The 18,759-nt window shown below is 45.1% G+C and overlaps 1 protein-coding gene across 3 annotated transcripts in view; it reads right to left on the bottom strand.

The window, feature by feature from the left end:
• Positions 1–18,337, bottom strand: part of DCUN1D4 (defective in cullin neddylation 1 domain containing 4) — a 69,460-nt gene extending 51,123 nt beyond the window's left edge. For all 3 annotated transcript variants that reach the window (XM_032400343.1, XM_032400344.1, XM_032400345.1), the window contains exon 1: positions 18,195–18,337. In XM_032400343.1, the coding sequence (XP_032256234.1) occupies positions 18,195–18,219 (25 nt within the window). In that variant the 5' untranslated portion in view covers positions 18,220–18,337. The remainder of the gene's footprint in view (positions 1–18,194) is intronic.
• Positions 18,338–18,759: the final 422 nt, after the last annotated feature.

Genomic DNA, 18,759 nt, shown 5'->3' with positions numbered 1-18,759 from the left:
TGCTCCGACCCACCTGGTGGCAGCCATGGTCAGACGCTCCACTCACAGCCACTGAGAACTGCCCAACTAACCAGATTTTCTGGCTGAGGGACAACCAGAGCAGGGCCTCAGACTCTAAATGGGCTTTGACTAGAGACAAGTGTTACTTGTTTAGCATCTGAATGGTTTAGCCATACTTAAGGTAAATAAATGATGACATAATGTGGCCCAGAATCCTGATTTTCCATCTTAATTAGTGCAGTTGCACAGAAAAGGTTTAGGAAAGAATTTGGAGTATGTGAACATATGTGTGTGCGTTTATTTACTTATGTGTCTATTTAATAAACATTGATGGGGTCTCTAAAGCTAGGCGCAACAGTACTCTCCTGATCCACAAGACGCTTTGGGGAGCTTGAACACACGCAGCCCCCGTGACCCACATTTACCACCACACCATAACCTCCCCTTTTCGTACTCTCTCAATTTCAAAATCGGAAGACAAATGATACATTCCATCGTCATCTCTAAATTAAATCCTGAAATAAACTCCTGGGTCTCCCCCCCCCCAAAAAAAACCCAAAAACTGAAAAAAATTTAAGGATCCAGATTCTCTCTTCACTGAGGCCACATGGAGGGGGGGAGAGAAAAAGGGGCTTGCTAAAGATTATTCAAGCACCGAGGTTTCCAGATGCCCCCCCCACACCATGGTACACTTTTTCACCACTCTGATGTTAATTCAACTGTCCATTCACATAAAAGAATCTAAATGAGAGGCGCCTGGGTGGCTCAGTTGGTTAAGCATTTGATTTTGATTTCAACTCAGGTCATGGTCTCAGGGTTATGAGATCGAGCCTGGCATCAGGCTGGGTGTGAAACCTGCTCAAGATTCTCTCTCTCCCTCTCCCTCTACACCCCCCCTTAAAAAAAGAAGAATCTACATGAATTACAATTTCTAAATCCTTCTACACATACACACACACACACACACACACATATACACACACACAGTTCTGTACAAAAATCACAGCCAAAATGCCACTTCAATTTACAACCTCTCTGTGGAGACTGAAAGCTGATTTGAATCTCAGGTCTACCAGTTATTTAACCTAAATCTCAATGTTCTCATCTATAAAATGAGATTACAATTCCTAGATGTGGCAGACATCCATTATAATGCCTGGTCCATATTAAGTGTCCAATAAAAGAAACCAATTATCACTACATTCGCTTATATTATTTTCCATATCACACTTCTATCTAAAATGGTCTCTAATTTCCATAGGTCCAAGTCAAGCCCCAAAACAAAAACTCTAAAGTTGGGGCTCCTTCTGTGATTGAGGCATGTGGCCTGATACGTCTTTACAGCCTATGATGGCATTACTATATTCATATACCACCAACCGATGTTCACGATGATGGTCAAAGATAATCTCAACATAGTAGAAAAAAAGGACAAGAGCATTTAAGACCAGGTTCTACATATGAACTTTCACTTCACAGGCAATGGCGGATAACAAGGTTTATTTCGCACATCACGCAATACAGTCAGGAATTCTCCATTTCCACATCCACTGTCATCACCATCTCATCATTTCTTCACCAAAAGGAGAAAGAAACCAGCAACACGAATAATTTCTCTTTAGCTTCACCAAGGTAAGAAGCAGCCAAGGAGGAGACACAAATTCAGAGAAAAAAAGAAAAAAATGGCCTTAAAAGATAAATCCACAAAAGTTAACACATATTGAATTTATGGTTCATCTGTTTAGTGCTCAGGGCAAGTAATAGATCTTGAAATCTAAAATAGATTTCACATCCTTAAGGAATAGATGTTAAGGGTAAAGATCAAATGCTTTACAGAGAACATATTTAGGAAAGCACTGATTCATAAAAATTTCCTTCTGCTCATATTTCAATTCCAAAGGATAAATGCTAGGTTAAGCCACCTTTATTCCATGATCAAATGACTCCACAGTAAAGCACTGACTGGGTTTCACTCTCCTGTGTGACATGCAAACCCTATTATCCTGTATTAAAAGCAAAAACTGGCTCTGCAAAAAGGCACAGCCTGCTTAATAAACAGCACGCCTAAATTATCTTCTGGGTATTCTTAAAACGATCAACAAATGTTGACTGGGCATAAAGTTTCCTGGGTTTTTGTTTGTTGTTTTGTAATTATCGTTTGCTGTGACCTACATATGATAAAAAAAAAAAAAAGAATGAGGGGGGGGGGCCAAAGTCCATGTCCCCAAACTACCCTAGGTATAGAGTTCCACAATATAAACAGACATAAACATTAGGAATGAAACAATTATATAAGTTCAGACAGTGACCATCAACCAAAAGAATCAAATTTAAAAATTAACAGTCCTAATAGGAGTTTATTTCCAGAAGAAGGTCAGAAACAATTTAAACTCTTAAAAATCAAATCCTTTCCCTCATACCACAGTCACTTGTAAAATACAGCTGGGAGATGATCTCAATTGTAATAGCAACAAAAAGCAATAATACATACAGGAATAAACAAATATGTAACATACAAACGAAAAAACAATAAAAGTTTACTGAAAGACATAAATGTAGAGATATCAGAGATATTACACCGCTGGAATGGAAAAACTCAGTATTATAAAGCAATCACTTCCCTTTTGCACTAAACTACAAATTAAATGCAATCAAATTCCTATTCTTCCTGCCTCTCAGATCTCCACCCTGAAAGAGGTGGAGAAAAGGAAGGGAGTCAGGCAGATTGATTCTAAAGTTCATCTGAAAGAATAAACATGTTGACCTTGCCAAGAAATTGTTGAAAAAGAAGAATGAGGAAAAAGGTGCCCTATCAGATAGCAATACATAATATAAAGCAGAGGTTGGTAAATTCTTTGTAGAGGGCCAGATCATAAACATTTTTAGCTTTGTGGGCCATGCCATCTCTTCTGCAACTACTGGTGCCATTAGAGCTCAAAGCGGCCATAAACAATACATAAACAAATGAGGGTAGCTGTGTTCCAATAGAACTTTATTTATAGAATCTAAGTAGTAGGCCGAATTTGGCCCATGGGCCATAATTTGCCAATGCTTGGTATAAAGGTACAATAATTACAACAGAATGGTACATATGCAAGAAGATAAACCAATGGAAGAGCACTGATAAACATATGTACATCTGTGTAAACAGACATATGTAATTAATATATGATAAAATGGCATTTCAAATCAATGAGGAAGAAAGAATCATTCAGTAAATAGAGGGGCAACTAGCTAGCATGTGGAACAGATTAAAGTTAATTCCAACCTCACCCAAAAGTTACAGATGGAAGGGGAAGGCATTCAAGGCAAAAGAAAATCCCTTATCTTGGGTTCAGGGCCCTGCATGCTCTCTGCCTCTACCCAACTCTCCAATCTCATCTCCTACCCATCCTCCTCTGGCTTATTCTCCTCAGCCACAGTGAGCTTCCTGCTGTTCTGTGAATATTGTAAGCACACTCCTACCTCAGGGCCTTTACACATGCTTTGCCTCGAGCTGCCTTCTGTCTGATAATAACATGGCTTGCTCTCACATTTCACCAGATTGCACCACCAGGTGCCTTCTTACACAACCTCGCCAGACCAACAAATAGGACCCCTTCTTTGATCTTTATCACTTTCCCATGCTTTCTTTTCCTTTTTCTTTTCTTTATATCACAGATTTGTCATCTTCTTCTCCCATTAAAGTGTAAGCTTCATGGAAGCCAGGACTTGGTCTTGTCCACTACTGTATCCCTAGTGCCTAAAATGATACCTGGCACCTAATAGGCACTCAATAAATACTTGATGAATGAATGCAGATCAAAGGCACCAAACCTTAATTTCGGTATGTTCAGGGCATTTCAAGTGCATCCACACCATTAGATCTTCAAATGTGAGAAGCAGCATGGTAAAAGAGGAAACTCGTAAGGAAGGCCAAGGTCAGAACATAAAGAATCTGTAAACCCTGCTTACCAGTTTAGATTTAATCTCTTAATGACTTGTATCTCCAACTGGGCCACTCGGGGGTATGCAAATCAAACAGGCATGGCACATTCAAGCAGCATCAATTCTACTCCATAGTAATTCACCTGAAACAGTGTTATACGAACACAAAAACACGAGTACGGCACTTCAAGGAGGCTTCACCACACCGAGCTATGCTGCCGGGATCCTGTGAGTACTTAAGTCACTGAACCTCTGCCATAGCAGAATGTTGGTGGAGAACTTTGAGGACTATTGCTGTGAGTCCAGGTGCTGCACAGTGTTTAAATTGGGAATTTTTTTAGAAGGATCACTCGGCAGCAAATGTGTGCCACGGATCGGGGTGGTCTGGCTTCAGAAGGGCCTCTCATGAAGACTACCGAAGTGACTGAGGCGAGGAAGGATTAGGGCCTGGCGTGAGACAGGGGCAGTACCAGTGGAGGGGAGCAATGCTGAGTACAGTGGGGCTGCACAATATCCACATTTAACTCACCCAAATTCAACCTGATTCACCTGGCCAAAAAAAAAAAGAAAGGAGGAAGAGAGAAGAAAAGAAATTTCAGTTGTCCCATAACGGCCCTCCATTCTACTGAATGAGCCACAAATCCGACAGCCGCTTGGTGAGTCTGTTTCCACACGCCAATCACATTTTGTGCATCTCACAACACTGGATGAGTCTAGTATTTAAAAATGTATTTTCCATAAAACATGGTCCCTAAATGCAAGCCAGCTGCTTCAACCGGCGCTCCACTGAAGAGCCAGAGATCTGTTCCGGTGCTGGAGGAAAGGACCGGCTGTGCTGGACTCATCTGAGGCAACCTCCCGTGGGGCACCTTCCGAAAGTACTTCCAAGTGATATTTTTAATACAGGTGATTCTGGCCTTACATATGGACTCAGAACTAACCTCTATATAAAATGTGATTGCCCTATAAGGAAAAGCCACTATGACTGCCATTCAGGAGACGACACAGAGGAGTTCAACGTTTCATGTCCATTTGTCCAATTCTCCCTTTCCTGGCTCAGGCAGGATCACACAGCTGGCTGTGGCCAAGCTGGGAATGATTCACATCCTCTAATTCCCAATCCAAAGCCCATTCCTCCATTCTAGCTTATTTCTAATCAGAGCAAAGACGGATCTATCTTCATGCTCCATAAAAGGAGAAAAGCAACACCCTTTCCCACTCAAAGTTGTTAACAATCAAGTACACAAACTTAGAGTAACATTTTCTTAAAAGTTACTAAAACTGGCTAAATCTAAAACAACCTACCAACCTTTTTTTAAAGATTTATTTATTTATTTTAGGGCGGGGGGGGGCAGAGGGAAATGGAGAGAGAAACTTAAGCAGACTCCACACTGAGCTCCACAGGAGGCTCGATCCCAGGACCCTGAGATCATGACCTCAGCCGAAAGCAAGAGTCAGATGCTCAATCAACTGCACTACCCAGGCGTCCCTACCGCCTTTATTTAAAGGGAAGAGATGTGCAGAGTAGATACCACCACCACCACCAATGTTATTTTGATTTCAAGTACACTTCTTTCTTCTGAGCACTAACGATCAATAAAAGTATTTTATTATTTTTTTAAAGATTTTCTTTATCTTAGAGAAAAAGAGCACATGCACACTCGCAGGGGGCTGAGAAGAGGGAGAGGGACAAGCCTGACACAGGGCTCTATCCCAGGACCTTGAGATCATGACCTGAGTCAAAACCAAGAGTCAGACACTTAACCGAATGAGCCACCCAGGCGCCCCTAAAAATATTTTATTATTAGCTAAACTCTAGTTGGCCCATCAATGAGCAATGCTCTCAGGTATAAAGGTTTTTAATGCAGCACTATGCACAGATATGTACTTAATAAATGCTTCTTGATGATAGTGAAAATGATGAACTAAAGCAGTAAAGGCTCTTGGGGAGGGGACGGGCAGAATAATGACCAAGTTATTGACAAAGAAGTGGAACAAAATCAGACAAAAATTAAAGGTCATCAAAATCAGCATTCGTCCTGAATGTTTCTCGGACAGACCAGAACATGATCTTGCAGAGCGGAGCTTGGGCTCTCGAACTGGAGTTCAATATGGAATGCTTATAGGCTCTCTAAGCTACAGGTTATATGGCCCATTCTCCTGAAATGTCAATTTTACTCAGTGGTGAGGAAAAAGAAAAAAAATTATGTTGTCAAAGTCAAGGGTGTATGATAGTTGAAATGTATTCTTTAGGTTTGCCTTGTCTCCTTCCTTCTAGAAACAGGAGCCCTCTTTCCTGTGGGTTTCAGACCGACAGAATGAGAATGCCAATGAAGTCAAGAGGAGACCCCTACCAAACCTGTAAAGAACATGTAACAATGTTTGATTTCAGTCAACAAGATTTTAGATTTGTTACTGCAGCATAAAAGGAGAAAAAAAAAAAAAAACCCAAGTCTTCAACAAGTCCTTACAAGGCCCTACATGATCTGACCTAAGTCATCTCATTCCATTATCCTTGCTCACTCCATTCCAGCCACTCTCGTCCTTGAAGACTCACGTGAACTCCTACCTCAGGGCCTTTGCGTTTAATATGCCCTCTGCGTCAGTGACTTCTGGTGTTCACAAAGCCTAGCAGCTGACTTCACTATCTATTCAAATGTCACCTCAACAGAGAGGTCTCTCCTGACTCCTATCAAAAGCAGCACCTCCACCCCCCACGAGCTTTAGATTTATTTTATTTCTCTAAGTTTGTGTGCTAGGTTTGTGGGTCAGCTTCATACGACATGCCCCTTCTTTGCTAGAAATAGGAATTTCTTTATAAAATGGATAACAGCGCCTGCCTCATAGGGATACTGAAGAGGACTGAATGAGTCAATGATGTGATGGGCTTAGAATAGTACCCGGCACGAGGTAAGCACTACCTGGGTGCTGGCTGGGATGCCACAGAATGAGCAGGAACGGTCTGCTATCCGCCCAGCGCCCTCTTCCCCACAGTCCAAACCAAACCTGCTAATTAAGCCTCTGAAAACTAATCCAGCAACTGCACTTCAGAGAATCATCTGGGAAGCTTGAAAAAAAAAAAGGCCAGGGTCCCCATCCAGATGGGAGTGGGGTCATTGATTTTTCAGTAGCCCAGATGATTCTAATATGCAGCCAGAGAAGGGAGTTCTAACCCCACTCTCGACTCAGTCCCCAACCTGCTGGCAGCCAATCCACTAATGGAACAAGCTCAGCACACAACAGACCGGAATCTAACTCATTCACTGGTACCCCATCAGCACGTGAAAAAAAAAAAAGATCAAGATCCAGGGAAAAGATTATAAAACTGAAAAGCCAGGTGAAAATGAGAAGAAACAAAGTAGCAGTGGGAAGATATTAACATCATTCTCCTCATCAATAAATATTTGCCACTTACAAGGCACAAAAGGCAAAAGGTGAGGCCCCGCAAGGGGAACCTCGATAAGTGGTGGGAAGCAGGTCATCATAGGTGACTCAGCGTTATCACTGAACACGAGATCCAAAATTAAAGCCGTCCACGCATACCGCTGCTGGCTTTTTCCTTCTGACTCTCACAGGACCCATAAAAGAGGCTGCGAGGAGAAGCCATACGCCCCGGAGAGGCGGTGTGTCACCTAGCACAGTCATCCACTCCCCGGCCTATGCCTGCTGGTGCCATCTCAAAGGAGTCGGCCACTTCAGGACACCCCGTGTGGCTGCACTCCAAGTGTGACAAGCTATAAGGGGCCCTAGATTCATTCCCTTTGCCCCGCCTCACCCACTGAAGAACACAGATCCACTCGGTAGTTCAGAGTAAAAATCGTCCTTTAATCTCACTAATGTTACAAGAGTTCTGATGCTCTGGCATCAGAAAGACCTGAGTTAGAGTCTCAGCTCTGTGACAGTCTAGCTGAGTGACCCTGCCTGTTACCCAGTCTCACTGTGCCTCAGTGTCCTCATCTGTACAGTTGGACTAATGGGCCCCCCTTCCCAAGGCTACTGTGAAGATGAAACGATGGTGCCTACCAAGCACTTAGCACAGTGTAGGCCCATACTATGCGCCCAGAAAGGTTCAATGCTTTCCTCCCTGTTATTATTAGAACATAGAAGAGACTAAGACACCCTGAACCTAGAAGATCAAAAAGTAAAAACAAGGTAGAAGGGATGACAAGGTGACGGGTCCTTAAAAGTATGACATCAACAGACAGTTGCCTGGACTTGAATATACAACTATCCTTCCCAGCTTCTTATTTAATTAAGAACAAGTAATCTGTGGTCTAATTTTTGGGAATGGCATTTATAGAAAGCGATATTAAAGGAAAAAAAGACTTAATCTCAACTACAGAAAAAAAAGAAAATAATTTCAAAGATGTTACACAAAAACATGTTAGTAGCTCCACTAAAAGGTAAGGGGTTTGTTGGGGGGGAGGGTTGTTAAGATTAATTTATTTATTTGAGAGAGAGCGAGCACGCCAAGTGGGGAGAGTGGCAGAGGGAGAGGGAAAGAAGACTCCTGCTGAGCACAGAGCTCAATGCGGGGTTCGATCTCAGGACACTGAGATCACCACCTGAGCCAAAACCAAGAGCCGGATGCTTAACCAACTGCGCCACCCAAGCACCCCTAAAAGGTAAGTTTTACGTTTTCTAGCTTTTCTGCAATGTTGTCAGGTATCTCCTATATTTAAAAATAATATAAAAAGTGTATTTAAGAAGTAGTTAACACAGGTCTGTTTAAAATTAAGACCTAAGAAGACTAAAATGACTATGTCATTAGTTAGTTAAGAAAAGGTATGCAATACTTTTCTTTGCCACGATCAGGTCCCCAGTTAGAATCAGTTTTTTAAATGCCTACTGTCATTGAGAGGAAGATGGCAGAAACGAGAGGACAGGAAGGATGGGAAAGAAGGAACTCCTCCTATGTCCTGATGCTGTTGGGGCCCATTCCAAGAACAAAAGAACCAAAAGCAACATGGAGCTGATCCGATCAGCTGGCTCTGCCATCATCATTCATAGGCCAAAGACAAAAGAGGGAATTCCAACATACCTGCTGGGCTGCCATAAGGATTAAACCAAAGGCAGAAACAGAATGTTGAGTATTATTTCACTGGCAGTGGTGGGGCACCTAGACCCTGGAGTCAGAATGCCCAAGTTAGAACCTCAATTCACCACTTAGAAGCTGTGTGACCTCGAGAAGATGCCTTAACCTTTCCACACCTCAACTTCTTCATCTGTAAAATGTGGATAATAACAGTACATAGCCTGCTTCCTAGGGTTGTTATGAGGGCTGAATGCATTAATGCAGGCAAAGCAGCTGGAACAGCCCAAGAATAATCACCAAACACGTGTCAGCCCCTCCCCCCCCTTGTTCCTCCTCACTCCCTGCGCCCCACCTTTCCTGACTTCTTGCTTTCCTCCTCTCCTTTCCTTCCTACTCATAAACTCTCCCTGGTCCCTCTTGTCAGCCCTTCGCCACAGGGCTCCTGCCCACCCTCCACCTTATCCCCCTTCACCCCAGCCTACCAAACCCCCTTTCTACCGCCCCAGGTCTCAGTACTTTCACCCATGCTGTCCCCTCCTCTGGGAAAGCATCCTCCCACCTCACCCCCAGGCACACACAAATCTTGTTCTTCACAGGGGAAAACTTCAAAAGCGAAACCCACATGATAAATGCCAACCCTTCCATGAAGTCTAATTTTTATGACTTCCCATGCATTTCCAAGGCACTCTGGGCATCCAACTAACCTAGCTGCCGTCGTGCCATACTTCAGCTGTCCATTACTTCTCTGCCTGCACCACTAAACCCGCTGGAAGAAGCTCTTTAGACACAGGGACCCAACCCCCCCACCCCCAGTCACGTGGGTTACCGCAATGCCTGACAACAAGAAACCTCAAACGTTTGGTGAATGACTAAGTGAGGGAAGACCTCATTTGGTTCTTTCTGATAACCTCTCTTCTTCTCAAGGGTCTCCTTTTAAAGCCTAATGAGGACAGAGTCATTACACAGCAATCATCAGCAACAAAAACAGAAGAGAGCCAAGCACTTCTCTAAACTGTGTTTTTTCCCTCATTCAGTCCTTGGGATCGCTCTGATCTTGCCTCCTACTTCTTTCTCTCTGCCCAGCTCCCCACTCCACTCCAAGCACACCAGCCTCTTTGGGATTCCTATCACAGGCCTGCTCCCCCTCAGAGCTGCTGCATCATCTTCCTGCTGCCTGGAATGCCCCTCACTCCCATCAGGTCTTAACTTAAAACCTGACCCTGCTATTAAAAACTACAACATCCTCCACTCCTCTCCCCTCCTTGCTCACACGCCTGTGTGCCCTACCCCTTGCTTTATTCTTTACAGAACTTACAACCATCCGACACATTATATGATTTACCTGCGTATAGGCTCTCTCCCCTATGCTAGACTGAGAACTTCACGAGAGATGAAGAACAGGGCCTGGTACATGGAAGATGCTCAATAAACACTGTTGACTGAACAACTCCATACTCTGCAGTAGGTATGTTTTATGCGTGAGGACTCTGGAGTGCATGCAGAGGAGCTGCTGAGTAACTTGCCCACGGTCACACAGCTAAGACATAACAGAGCAAGGATCTGAATCTAGGCAATCTGACTCCTGGGCCCACACTTAACTATTATCTGTCTCCCAACCTGACCCAGATAACAATTAAAAGACATCATCAAAAAATTTTTTAAAAAATAAAAAAAATAAACAAATAAAAGACATCATCACATCCCTGGAGGAAATCCTAGCAGTCTATGTCTTTGGGCCATACGGAACAGCCATCCACTGGGAAACTTCAAAAGAACAAGTCATTTCACTCTAGACAGTTCCATGTGGTAAAGCATTATCAGATTTATAATTTATACAGCACTGATAGTTTTTCTTTGGACTTAATAGTTCAGGAAAAAGAGGAGGAGATTTATCACACCTTCTTGTACTGTAATATCCCCATGAACAGCAAAATGACAGATCATCAACTAACATGGAGGTGGCTTACGATGACATACATTAAAAGCCAAAAATTGTGGTAGGAGGTGGAGAAGTACAGACTGCAAGGCAGCACATGGGAACTTTTGGGGGTCATGAGAATGTTCTATAGCTTAATTTTAGTAGTGGTTATAACAGTATAGATATTTATCAAAATTCATCATCAAGCTGTACACTTAGAACAGGTACAATCTTATAGTATCTGTATGATACTCAATAAATACTAAAAAGCAATAAAGACTATCAGATAGGAATTTTAACTAAATATTCTACCCAAAAAAGGCACAAAGAATATTTCCATGCTAATACTCCCAAATTAGATCCAAAAAGACGCACTAGAAGTTAGGCATTAGCTCCTGAGCATCACACCTCTCTCTCTCTCCTTTTTTTTTTTTAAGGGCAAAGAGGTGATTAGAAAAAGACAGTGAAGAGCTCTGTATAATGAGATCCAGCAGGGTGGCTGATGTGTGGCTCAGAGCCTGCCTGGCCACTGGCAAAAGCAGCGCCCACAATGGACATTGACTGTGTGCTCCTTCCGTTCTTTGGGTAACCTCAGACCAGGACTCTAGGACCCTGAACAGAGTCCAGTGAGGGTAGAAGGGCACATCACTGGTCTTCTCCACAAGGGCCTCTGCCACGTACTGACCACTGACAGGTATGAATGTTGAATTTGTCAGAATTCTTAATTTCGAGCATCAGAAACCAACTAGCTAATATAACAGGATAGTGATTTCTTTTTTTAAAGAGGCATTGGATAATTCATAGAATGTCTAGGAAATCCAGAAAACCAAGTTGTGCAACTTAAGGGCACACAGCAGAGCACACGGACACAGCCAGAACTGGCCTGGTCCCTGGGTCCACAGCCTGCAGCTGCCCCCCACTGTCCTGCCCCCCTGCCCATTCTCTCCAAATGGCCTCCAGGCACTCCCAGCTTCTTTCCAACACTTGCCTCCAGCCTCAGATTCACGCTCTGGTGGGTGTGTCTGAGCAGCTTGACCTGCAAAGGTAGGAATGTTCCAATCAGAGAAAGAGCCAGGGCCCTTGAAGACTGATGATGCCCATCATAAACACAAATGGATGACACGCCATCTCTGGGAATACTAGTGATACAGGCAAGTAATAAAAGGCTTTCAAAAAAATATTTACAAGAAAAAAAAATCCTCAAAGAGGGAACTAAAAGGAATCATATCCAAAGGTAATGCTATTTGGGGAGGGTAGGAGTCCTTTTCATATAGTAGTGCTGTACTAAGTATATTAGTTTCAAAAACTACAAGCCTACCTTCCTAAATTGAAAATGCCTCATTAAAAGTGTTTTCTAATTAAAAGAAAAATAATTCAAATCTGGAGTAGCAAATACTTTGTTTGCTAGAATAAAGAACACAAGAGGAAAAAAAAGTCCTTAGATCTGAAACGGTAATGCAATGATCGCTAAAATACATGATTCTATTTAAAATGCATTTCAATATCTTTTTCTACTTAAAGCATATTTTTTAAATGTACGTTCTGCTTAAAAGAATAATTCTCAAGAGGTACTTCTCCTAACCTGAATCTCAGAATAAGAAAAAAGAACAAGCTATGAAAAGCTATTAACACTAATTCAAGATGACCGACTATAGAAAGATATCCATATCAATCTCAGATAATCAGAAAATTCACCTCCAACTAGCAAAGTTCATTTTCTAAATGAAGAAAGCCTTCCAGTAATCTCAATGTATAGTTAACATGAAATAAACCCTAAGGACCGGAATCTGGTCATAAAACAAAAAGAGGGGTAATATCAGACCTGTCAAGTTCTGCCTTTGCCTTATCTCCGCAAGACTTACACACCAGATCTGAAATGGAAGCATGCATTTTCACACAGACTCCTGGCCCCTTAGTATATCACTAGTATTTTACTTTCTCCTTGAGAATTTCTCTATGCCACATTCTTCAAAATTGGTATCTGCACGTATTTAAAAAGAAATACTATTTAAATTGGTTTGCTTATGGCTGACTTTGTCAAAAAAGAATGAATAAGTGAAAGTTTGTATTCCCTGAAGAAAAATCTGAAGATAATGAAAGAACGACTCAGAAGCATGCTAAATAGCAGGAGGGAGAATTACAATTTTCCAGATAATTCACTATTTAACAGTTGACCATTTAAGTGCAATTCAGTACATATTTGAAGACCTAGACAAAGTGCCATCCTGGATGATAAAATGGATACTAAACAGTCCCAGATCTCAAGGGGGTAATAATCTAATTGGGGAGGGGACAAATAAGTAAATGAGCAGCTACTGTTATATTAGATAGAACTGAGAACAGAAATAAACCCTACTTCGGAGATTCAACGGAGAGAGAGGGAACAGGAACCCAGTAAAGAACAGTTCCCCAAAAGTAGGAGAGTCCTTTTCATATAGTAGTGTTGTACTCAGTATATTAGTTTCAAAAACTACAAGTCTACCTTCCTAAATTGAAAATGCCTCATTAAAAGTGTTTTCCCAAGGAAGGTGCGGGGGGGGGGGGGGGGGGGGGGTTGCTGAGCTTCCATGCGTAAGGCTGATTCAACCCCAGGTTCTGAGGAGTCTGTATTTCATTAAGCAAACACGAGCCCTCGAGGTTTTGTGTAGGGCAATCCTAAGGACAAAGATGATTTAACTAGTGATGAAGAGGACAAAGTGAGAGGAGGCTGAGGCTAGCAAAAGGATTACTGTGGATTAACAACAACAACAACGTAAGAAAGATGGGTGAGCCCTAAGGCGACGGCAATAGGTAGTAAGGCACGGGAGGAAATGCAGTCCCCCTCTTACCACCAGCCAGGGAAAAAGAGGATGAGAAATGTCTTAGCTTCCACCTTGGGTTATTAAGTGAACTGCGGCTTCATTCACCAAATGAATAAAATTAGTCTTGTTTTGCTCTTTGTTTTGACTACTAGGAAGCTCAGAGCCAAATATTTGGCCTATTTCTAACATACGGCAAGCATTTATGTGCAGCCTGTACATCTAAAGTTTATTTTCCTTCTCTTTTTAAAACTTATTTATTAGAGAGAGAGAGGAGAGGGAGAGGGAGAGAGAGAATCCCAAATAGACTCCACACTGAGTGTGGAGCCTGACCCTGGGCTTGATCTCATGACCCCAAGATCATGACCTGAGTCGAAATCAAGTCGGACGCTTAACCGACTGAGCCACCCCGGCGACCCTATTTTCCTTCTCTTCACAGCTTTTATCTGTACTTAGTAAGTCACTTTTAATTATTTTTAAATGAGGCAGAAAATAAATCAACAGATTAAGAAAAGACTGAGACCAAGCCAGAGATAGCTGGACAAAGTAGCTGGCTCAGGGATATAACCTGTAGGCTGCCAACCCAGAGTATTCTCCTCACTGCTCCTCTACCCTAGCAAAGGCCACATCTCACAAAAGCAGCTGAAAAATGCCAGACTTCCACTTTTTCAACCTTCCTTACAAGTAGCAGTGCCATTAAATCAGTTCTACCCAATGAAACTGAAGGGGAAGTCTCCAAGGTGACGTTCTAGAAGACTCCTCTCTGCTAAGAGAGAGTTGTAAGAAAATATCCTTCCTTCCTTCCCGTCTCACACAGGGATGATGTCTGGGGCCACAGCAACCACATTACCAACATGAAGCAATGAGCCTGAGGCTTTCCATAAGCCAAATACTAAAAATAGGGGAATAAAAGGATGGAAAGAGCCTAAAGTCTTCAAGCACATCATTCAGACACCATACCACCCTTACAACCATCTATTCTCTACACTTCTTGCTACTGGACAATAATAAATTCTATTATTTATGCCATTTTTAGTTGTGTATAGTTACTTGCCAATAATGGATACACACGGTCAAATCATGAGGTCAGTTTCTGACAGGCTGATTTTTATTCTGCTGAGTTAACAAGATCATTATTCTTGAGATGAGAAAATGCAAACATGTATTATTAGTCAGGAAAAAAGCAGTAAGCTATAAGAGCTGCTGGGAGCAGCTAAAGATAAAAACAGAAAGGGATGTAATGGTAAATAATTATTTGAAAAAGCATGATCAAGTATTGATAGGGGCACTTCTTGGAGGCAGGAACAAAGGAAGGAAAGAGTAAATGTACAGAAGTCCTCTAAGATGGAGAAAATGAAGGAGACTTTCTTTTCTGGCAATGTTATAAACAAGATAACCTAAAAATCCTTCCCAATATAAAACAGTGAAAAAATTCTGGGTTAAGTATAAGAAACATCTGTTTAAATGCACAGCTAAGTTCACATGAAAATAAAGGACGTCCCCAAAGGCTCAAAGAGGACCCTAAAATCCACAGCATAAAGTAGAAGCTGATCATGTTTAGAAACCTAGGGTTTGAGGGGCTGGAGGAGAGGGGGATTGTGTGCGTGTAAAAGGTATCTGCCCTTTGGGATGTAACAAAAATAAAAAGGGAAAGAAATTACTGGCCTAATATTTTCTTTAAAACACCATCTTGAAGGCAATTATAACTCTTATTTTCAACCTTGGACACTTTACGTTTTATATGAACAAATTCCAGCATTAAGTGCATATTTTAAAAAACATGTCCATATTACATATTTACATATCACAAAGGGCTTCCTGAATATTTCATCATAAGATTAAGTAAAACATAAGATGGACAGAAATCTTTTCCTGAAAAAACCATACATTGCCCAATTTTTCGGCCATGATTTAATCACTAATCACTTAATCAAGTTCAGTATATTTGTAACTATACTAAAAGGTTTCCAAATTTTAGGACTTTTTGGTAAAATTTTATCATTAGGGTCATTATAATATTCTTCCAGTGACTATGCGACCAATAGTTTCATAATACCTTATGTATCATATAAAAATAGTCTGTTATCTCCAAGCTAATGTTATTGCCCTCTACATGACAGATTCTGCAATGTACAAATTCAGTATATAAATGGTAATGGGAACTGGCAAAGGATGTGGTGTTTGGGGCATCTACAGACTGAGAGGATGGTCTCTAATATTAAAGAGGCAAAGAAAAAAGAATTACAGCCCCAGCTAAAAACAAAAACACAAAAACCTCTTAAGGTCGTCCACTGAGTTTACGTTCTGCTAGCCTCATTTACTTCCCACGTTCCCTTGAAAACTGAAAACATCCTATATTCCCTTTGCTCATCTTCATGCTGGCTTTATGAATGGGCATAGTTCCACCCTAAATTCCATTAAGCCGCCTCCATCATTCAATTCATTTCAAGACCATCTTCTTTCAAAAAGTCCTATCTTTGGGCAGTTCAAACAGCCCAGGAAATACAAACACATAATCCATATTATCTTCACAAGGGTTACATGGGTCTCCACTACATTCCCAGATTTACCTAAGACGAAATCTTTTAACCTACTGTTTACATACACTGGATGCCACAATAAATACAGCATCCTAAACTCTGCTTTAGACTGTGCTGCATCTTGAATGTTTCTCCAAGCCTACGTGCTAGATGGTAAAAGACTAAGCATTTACTCTACAAATAAGGCCACCAAAGGCAGGGGGAAGTAATCAACTCGGGAATCAAGAACCCAAGTGTGAAAGGACTGCGTTTGGCTTGGTTCTCCCCCTCCCGCTGACACAGGGAGAAGGTCCAGTGAATCGCTCCAGTCCCAGGGGACGAGAGAGGCTCCCAAGAGCGCGCTCGGGTCCGCTGGGAATAAAGCACGAGTTAGCAGAGCCGGAGGCTCCGAGGGGCGCGCTGCATTCTGGGACTCGTTTCCACAGTTACCCACGTGCACCCAACCCAACCGCGGCCCCGCGCGGCGCGGACTACAAGTCCCAGAATTCCGCGCGACCGCCTTTCCCCTTCACACCCGGCCACTGGAGCCAGACCCTAAAGGAAACCCCTAAAGCGTCCTCCCCGCAAGCTTGGCAGAGGTCGCGCCCCGCGAGCGCTTACGCGGGGCCTCTGGCCCGGCCCTCCCTGCAGGGAAGCGGGTCCCCAGGCACCAGCGTCCACACCTGACGACCAGAAATTAGACAACTGCGTCACAGACTGCCAATCCCACGGACTGCCTGGGACCCCAACACCTCCCCTGCGCAAAACCCCCCACCCGGTCTACAGGGCCCGACCTCTCCGGATCCCGCCGCGGAAAACCCGCAGCCCGCACCCCGGCCCCGCCTCCCAGTCCCGCAGCCGGAGCCCGCGCCAGCGCTGACCTCGCTTCCCGCCGCTCTGGGGGAACCGCGGCCAGCGCCAACCTCAGGGCACCTCCCCGCCCCCCCCCCCTCAGCCCCCCCCCCCCCCCCCCCCCCCCCCCCAAGCTCAGGGCTCCCCCCCCCCCCGCCCCCCTCTTGATCGGGGGGGGGGAACCCCCCCCAGAAAACATAGTCTGCCCCCCCCCCCCCCAGCCCTGCGCGGACCGAATCTGGACTTGACAGTCCTCCCCCTGCCCTGGCCCCTCCCAACCCCCCTTTCCTCCTAACTAGCTCTACACCCCCACCGCACCTCCTCTACCCCTGCCCCCATCCTGTCACCCCAAACCCTCCCCTCCTCCTTCTCCTCTCACTCCCAATTACCCTCTCTTCCCAACACCTGCTCAATCCTATTACCCCAACGTCTGCCCCCTCTCACCACTCCCAGTTACCCACCACCCTTCCTATGCCTCTCCCGCCCGCCGGACTCCCCAACTATCCCATCACACCCCAATCCCTCCCACCACCTCGCTCTCCCGTTACATCAGCCCTCATCTCCGTGCCCGCCCTCCTGCCCCACTCGGCCGCTACCCCCATTCCCCCACCGCATTGTTCCCCCCCCACCCCCGCCATCCAGCCCTTCTTCCCATTGTCCCCGCCCCCGCGCTCCCCTCGCACTCACCCGCCTTTCTCACGGAGCCGCCCGCACCGCTCAGCCCCTAGGAAATCCTCACCCCTGCGCCCCGCTCGCTCGCTCCCTCTCTTTCTGCCCGCGCCGGTGCCACCCCCGGCCCTGCCCGCTAGCGCCCGCCGCCGCCTCCACCTCCATTCACCCCAGGCACTCCGGTCCCAGCCCTTCATCGCACGTCCCGCCCCCCCTGCCCCCAACACTGAAAAGGAGCCAGTCCCCACCCCCCTCACCTCCGCCCTCCCCCGGCAGGCCGGCCCCTTCCCCCCCACGCCCGCCCCCGCGCCACCCGCAGCGTCACCGCCCGCCCCGGCCCCGGGAGGGGAAGGGGTGGCTCCTGGGCAGGGGCTCCCGGCGCGTTTCGGGACAGGAGGCGGGGGGCGGGGACTGCGGGAACGGAGTGGAGAGTGTTGGCAACCGCCCGGCCCCGGCCCGCTCGCTCTGTTACTCACTGACAGCGGCGGCATCCGAGTGCATTTTCGGGCAGCTCACACCCCACTCGCCGCCCAGGCTCCCGCGCTCGCCTCGCGGTCCCCCCACCGGCTCGCCGCACCTCGGCTCGGAGCTGAGGACCAGCCGCCAGCACACCCGGCCCGCCCACCTCGGCTCCAACCATTGGCTGAACCTCGCTTGAGGGACCGCCCCTCAGCGTCTCTCATTTGACAAAAAGAGTGCGGAGGGCGCCGGTCTGGAGCTGGCAAAGAGGCCCCGCCCCTTGAAGTCCAATGCGATTGGCCCGGCGCCTCGTCCCCGTAACGCCCCTGGCGGAGGCCACGGTCTGGAACAGCAGGTTGGACCCGGCTGCTGTCACTCACCCCCGGGTGTCCGAGAGCGCGTGTAGGGGCGAGGCTGGGGAACTGGTCCACCTTGACCCTGAAGCCCCGCCCCGTCACGGGCGGGATTGGTGGAGCTGCAGACCAACCGAGAAAGATGGGTCGGCTTCTGAAACAAAGCACGCGTGGTGTTCCGCGAAGAGTCGAGAAGGGAAAGCACCGTTGGGGTAGCTTGTGTCCCACT

This window comes from Phoca vitulina, unplaced genomic scaffold (assembly GCF_004348235.1).
Source record: "Phoca vitulina isolate PV1807 unplaced genomic scaffold, GSC_HSeal_1.0 scaffold3, whole genome shotgun sequence".
NCBI lineage: Eukaryota > Metazoa > Chordata > Mammalia > Carnivora > Phocidae > Phoca > Phoca vitulina.
Note: the sequence above shows the minus strand (reverse complement) of the source record. Positions and strands in the feature narration are given on the sequence as shown.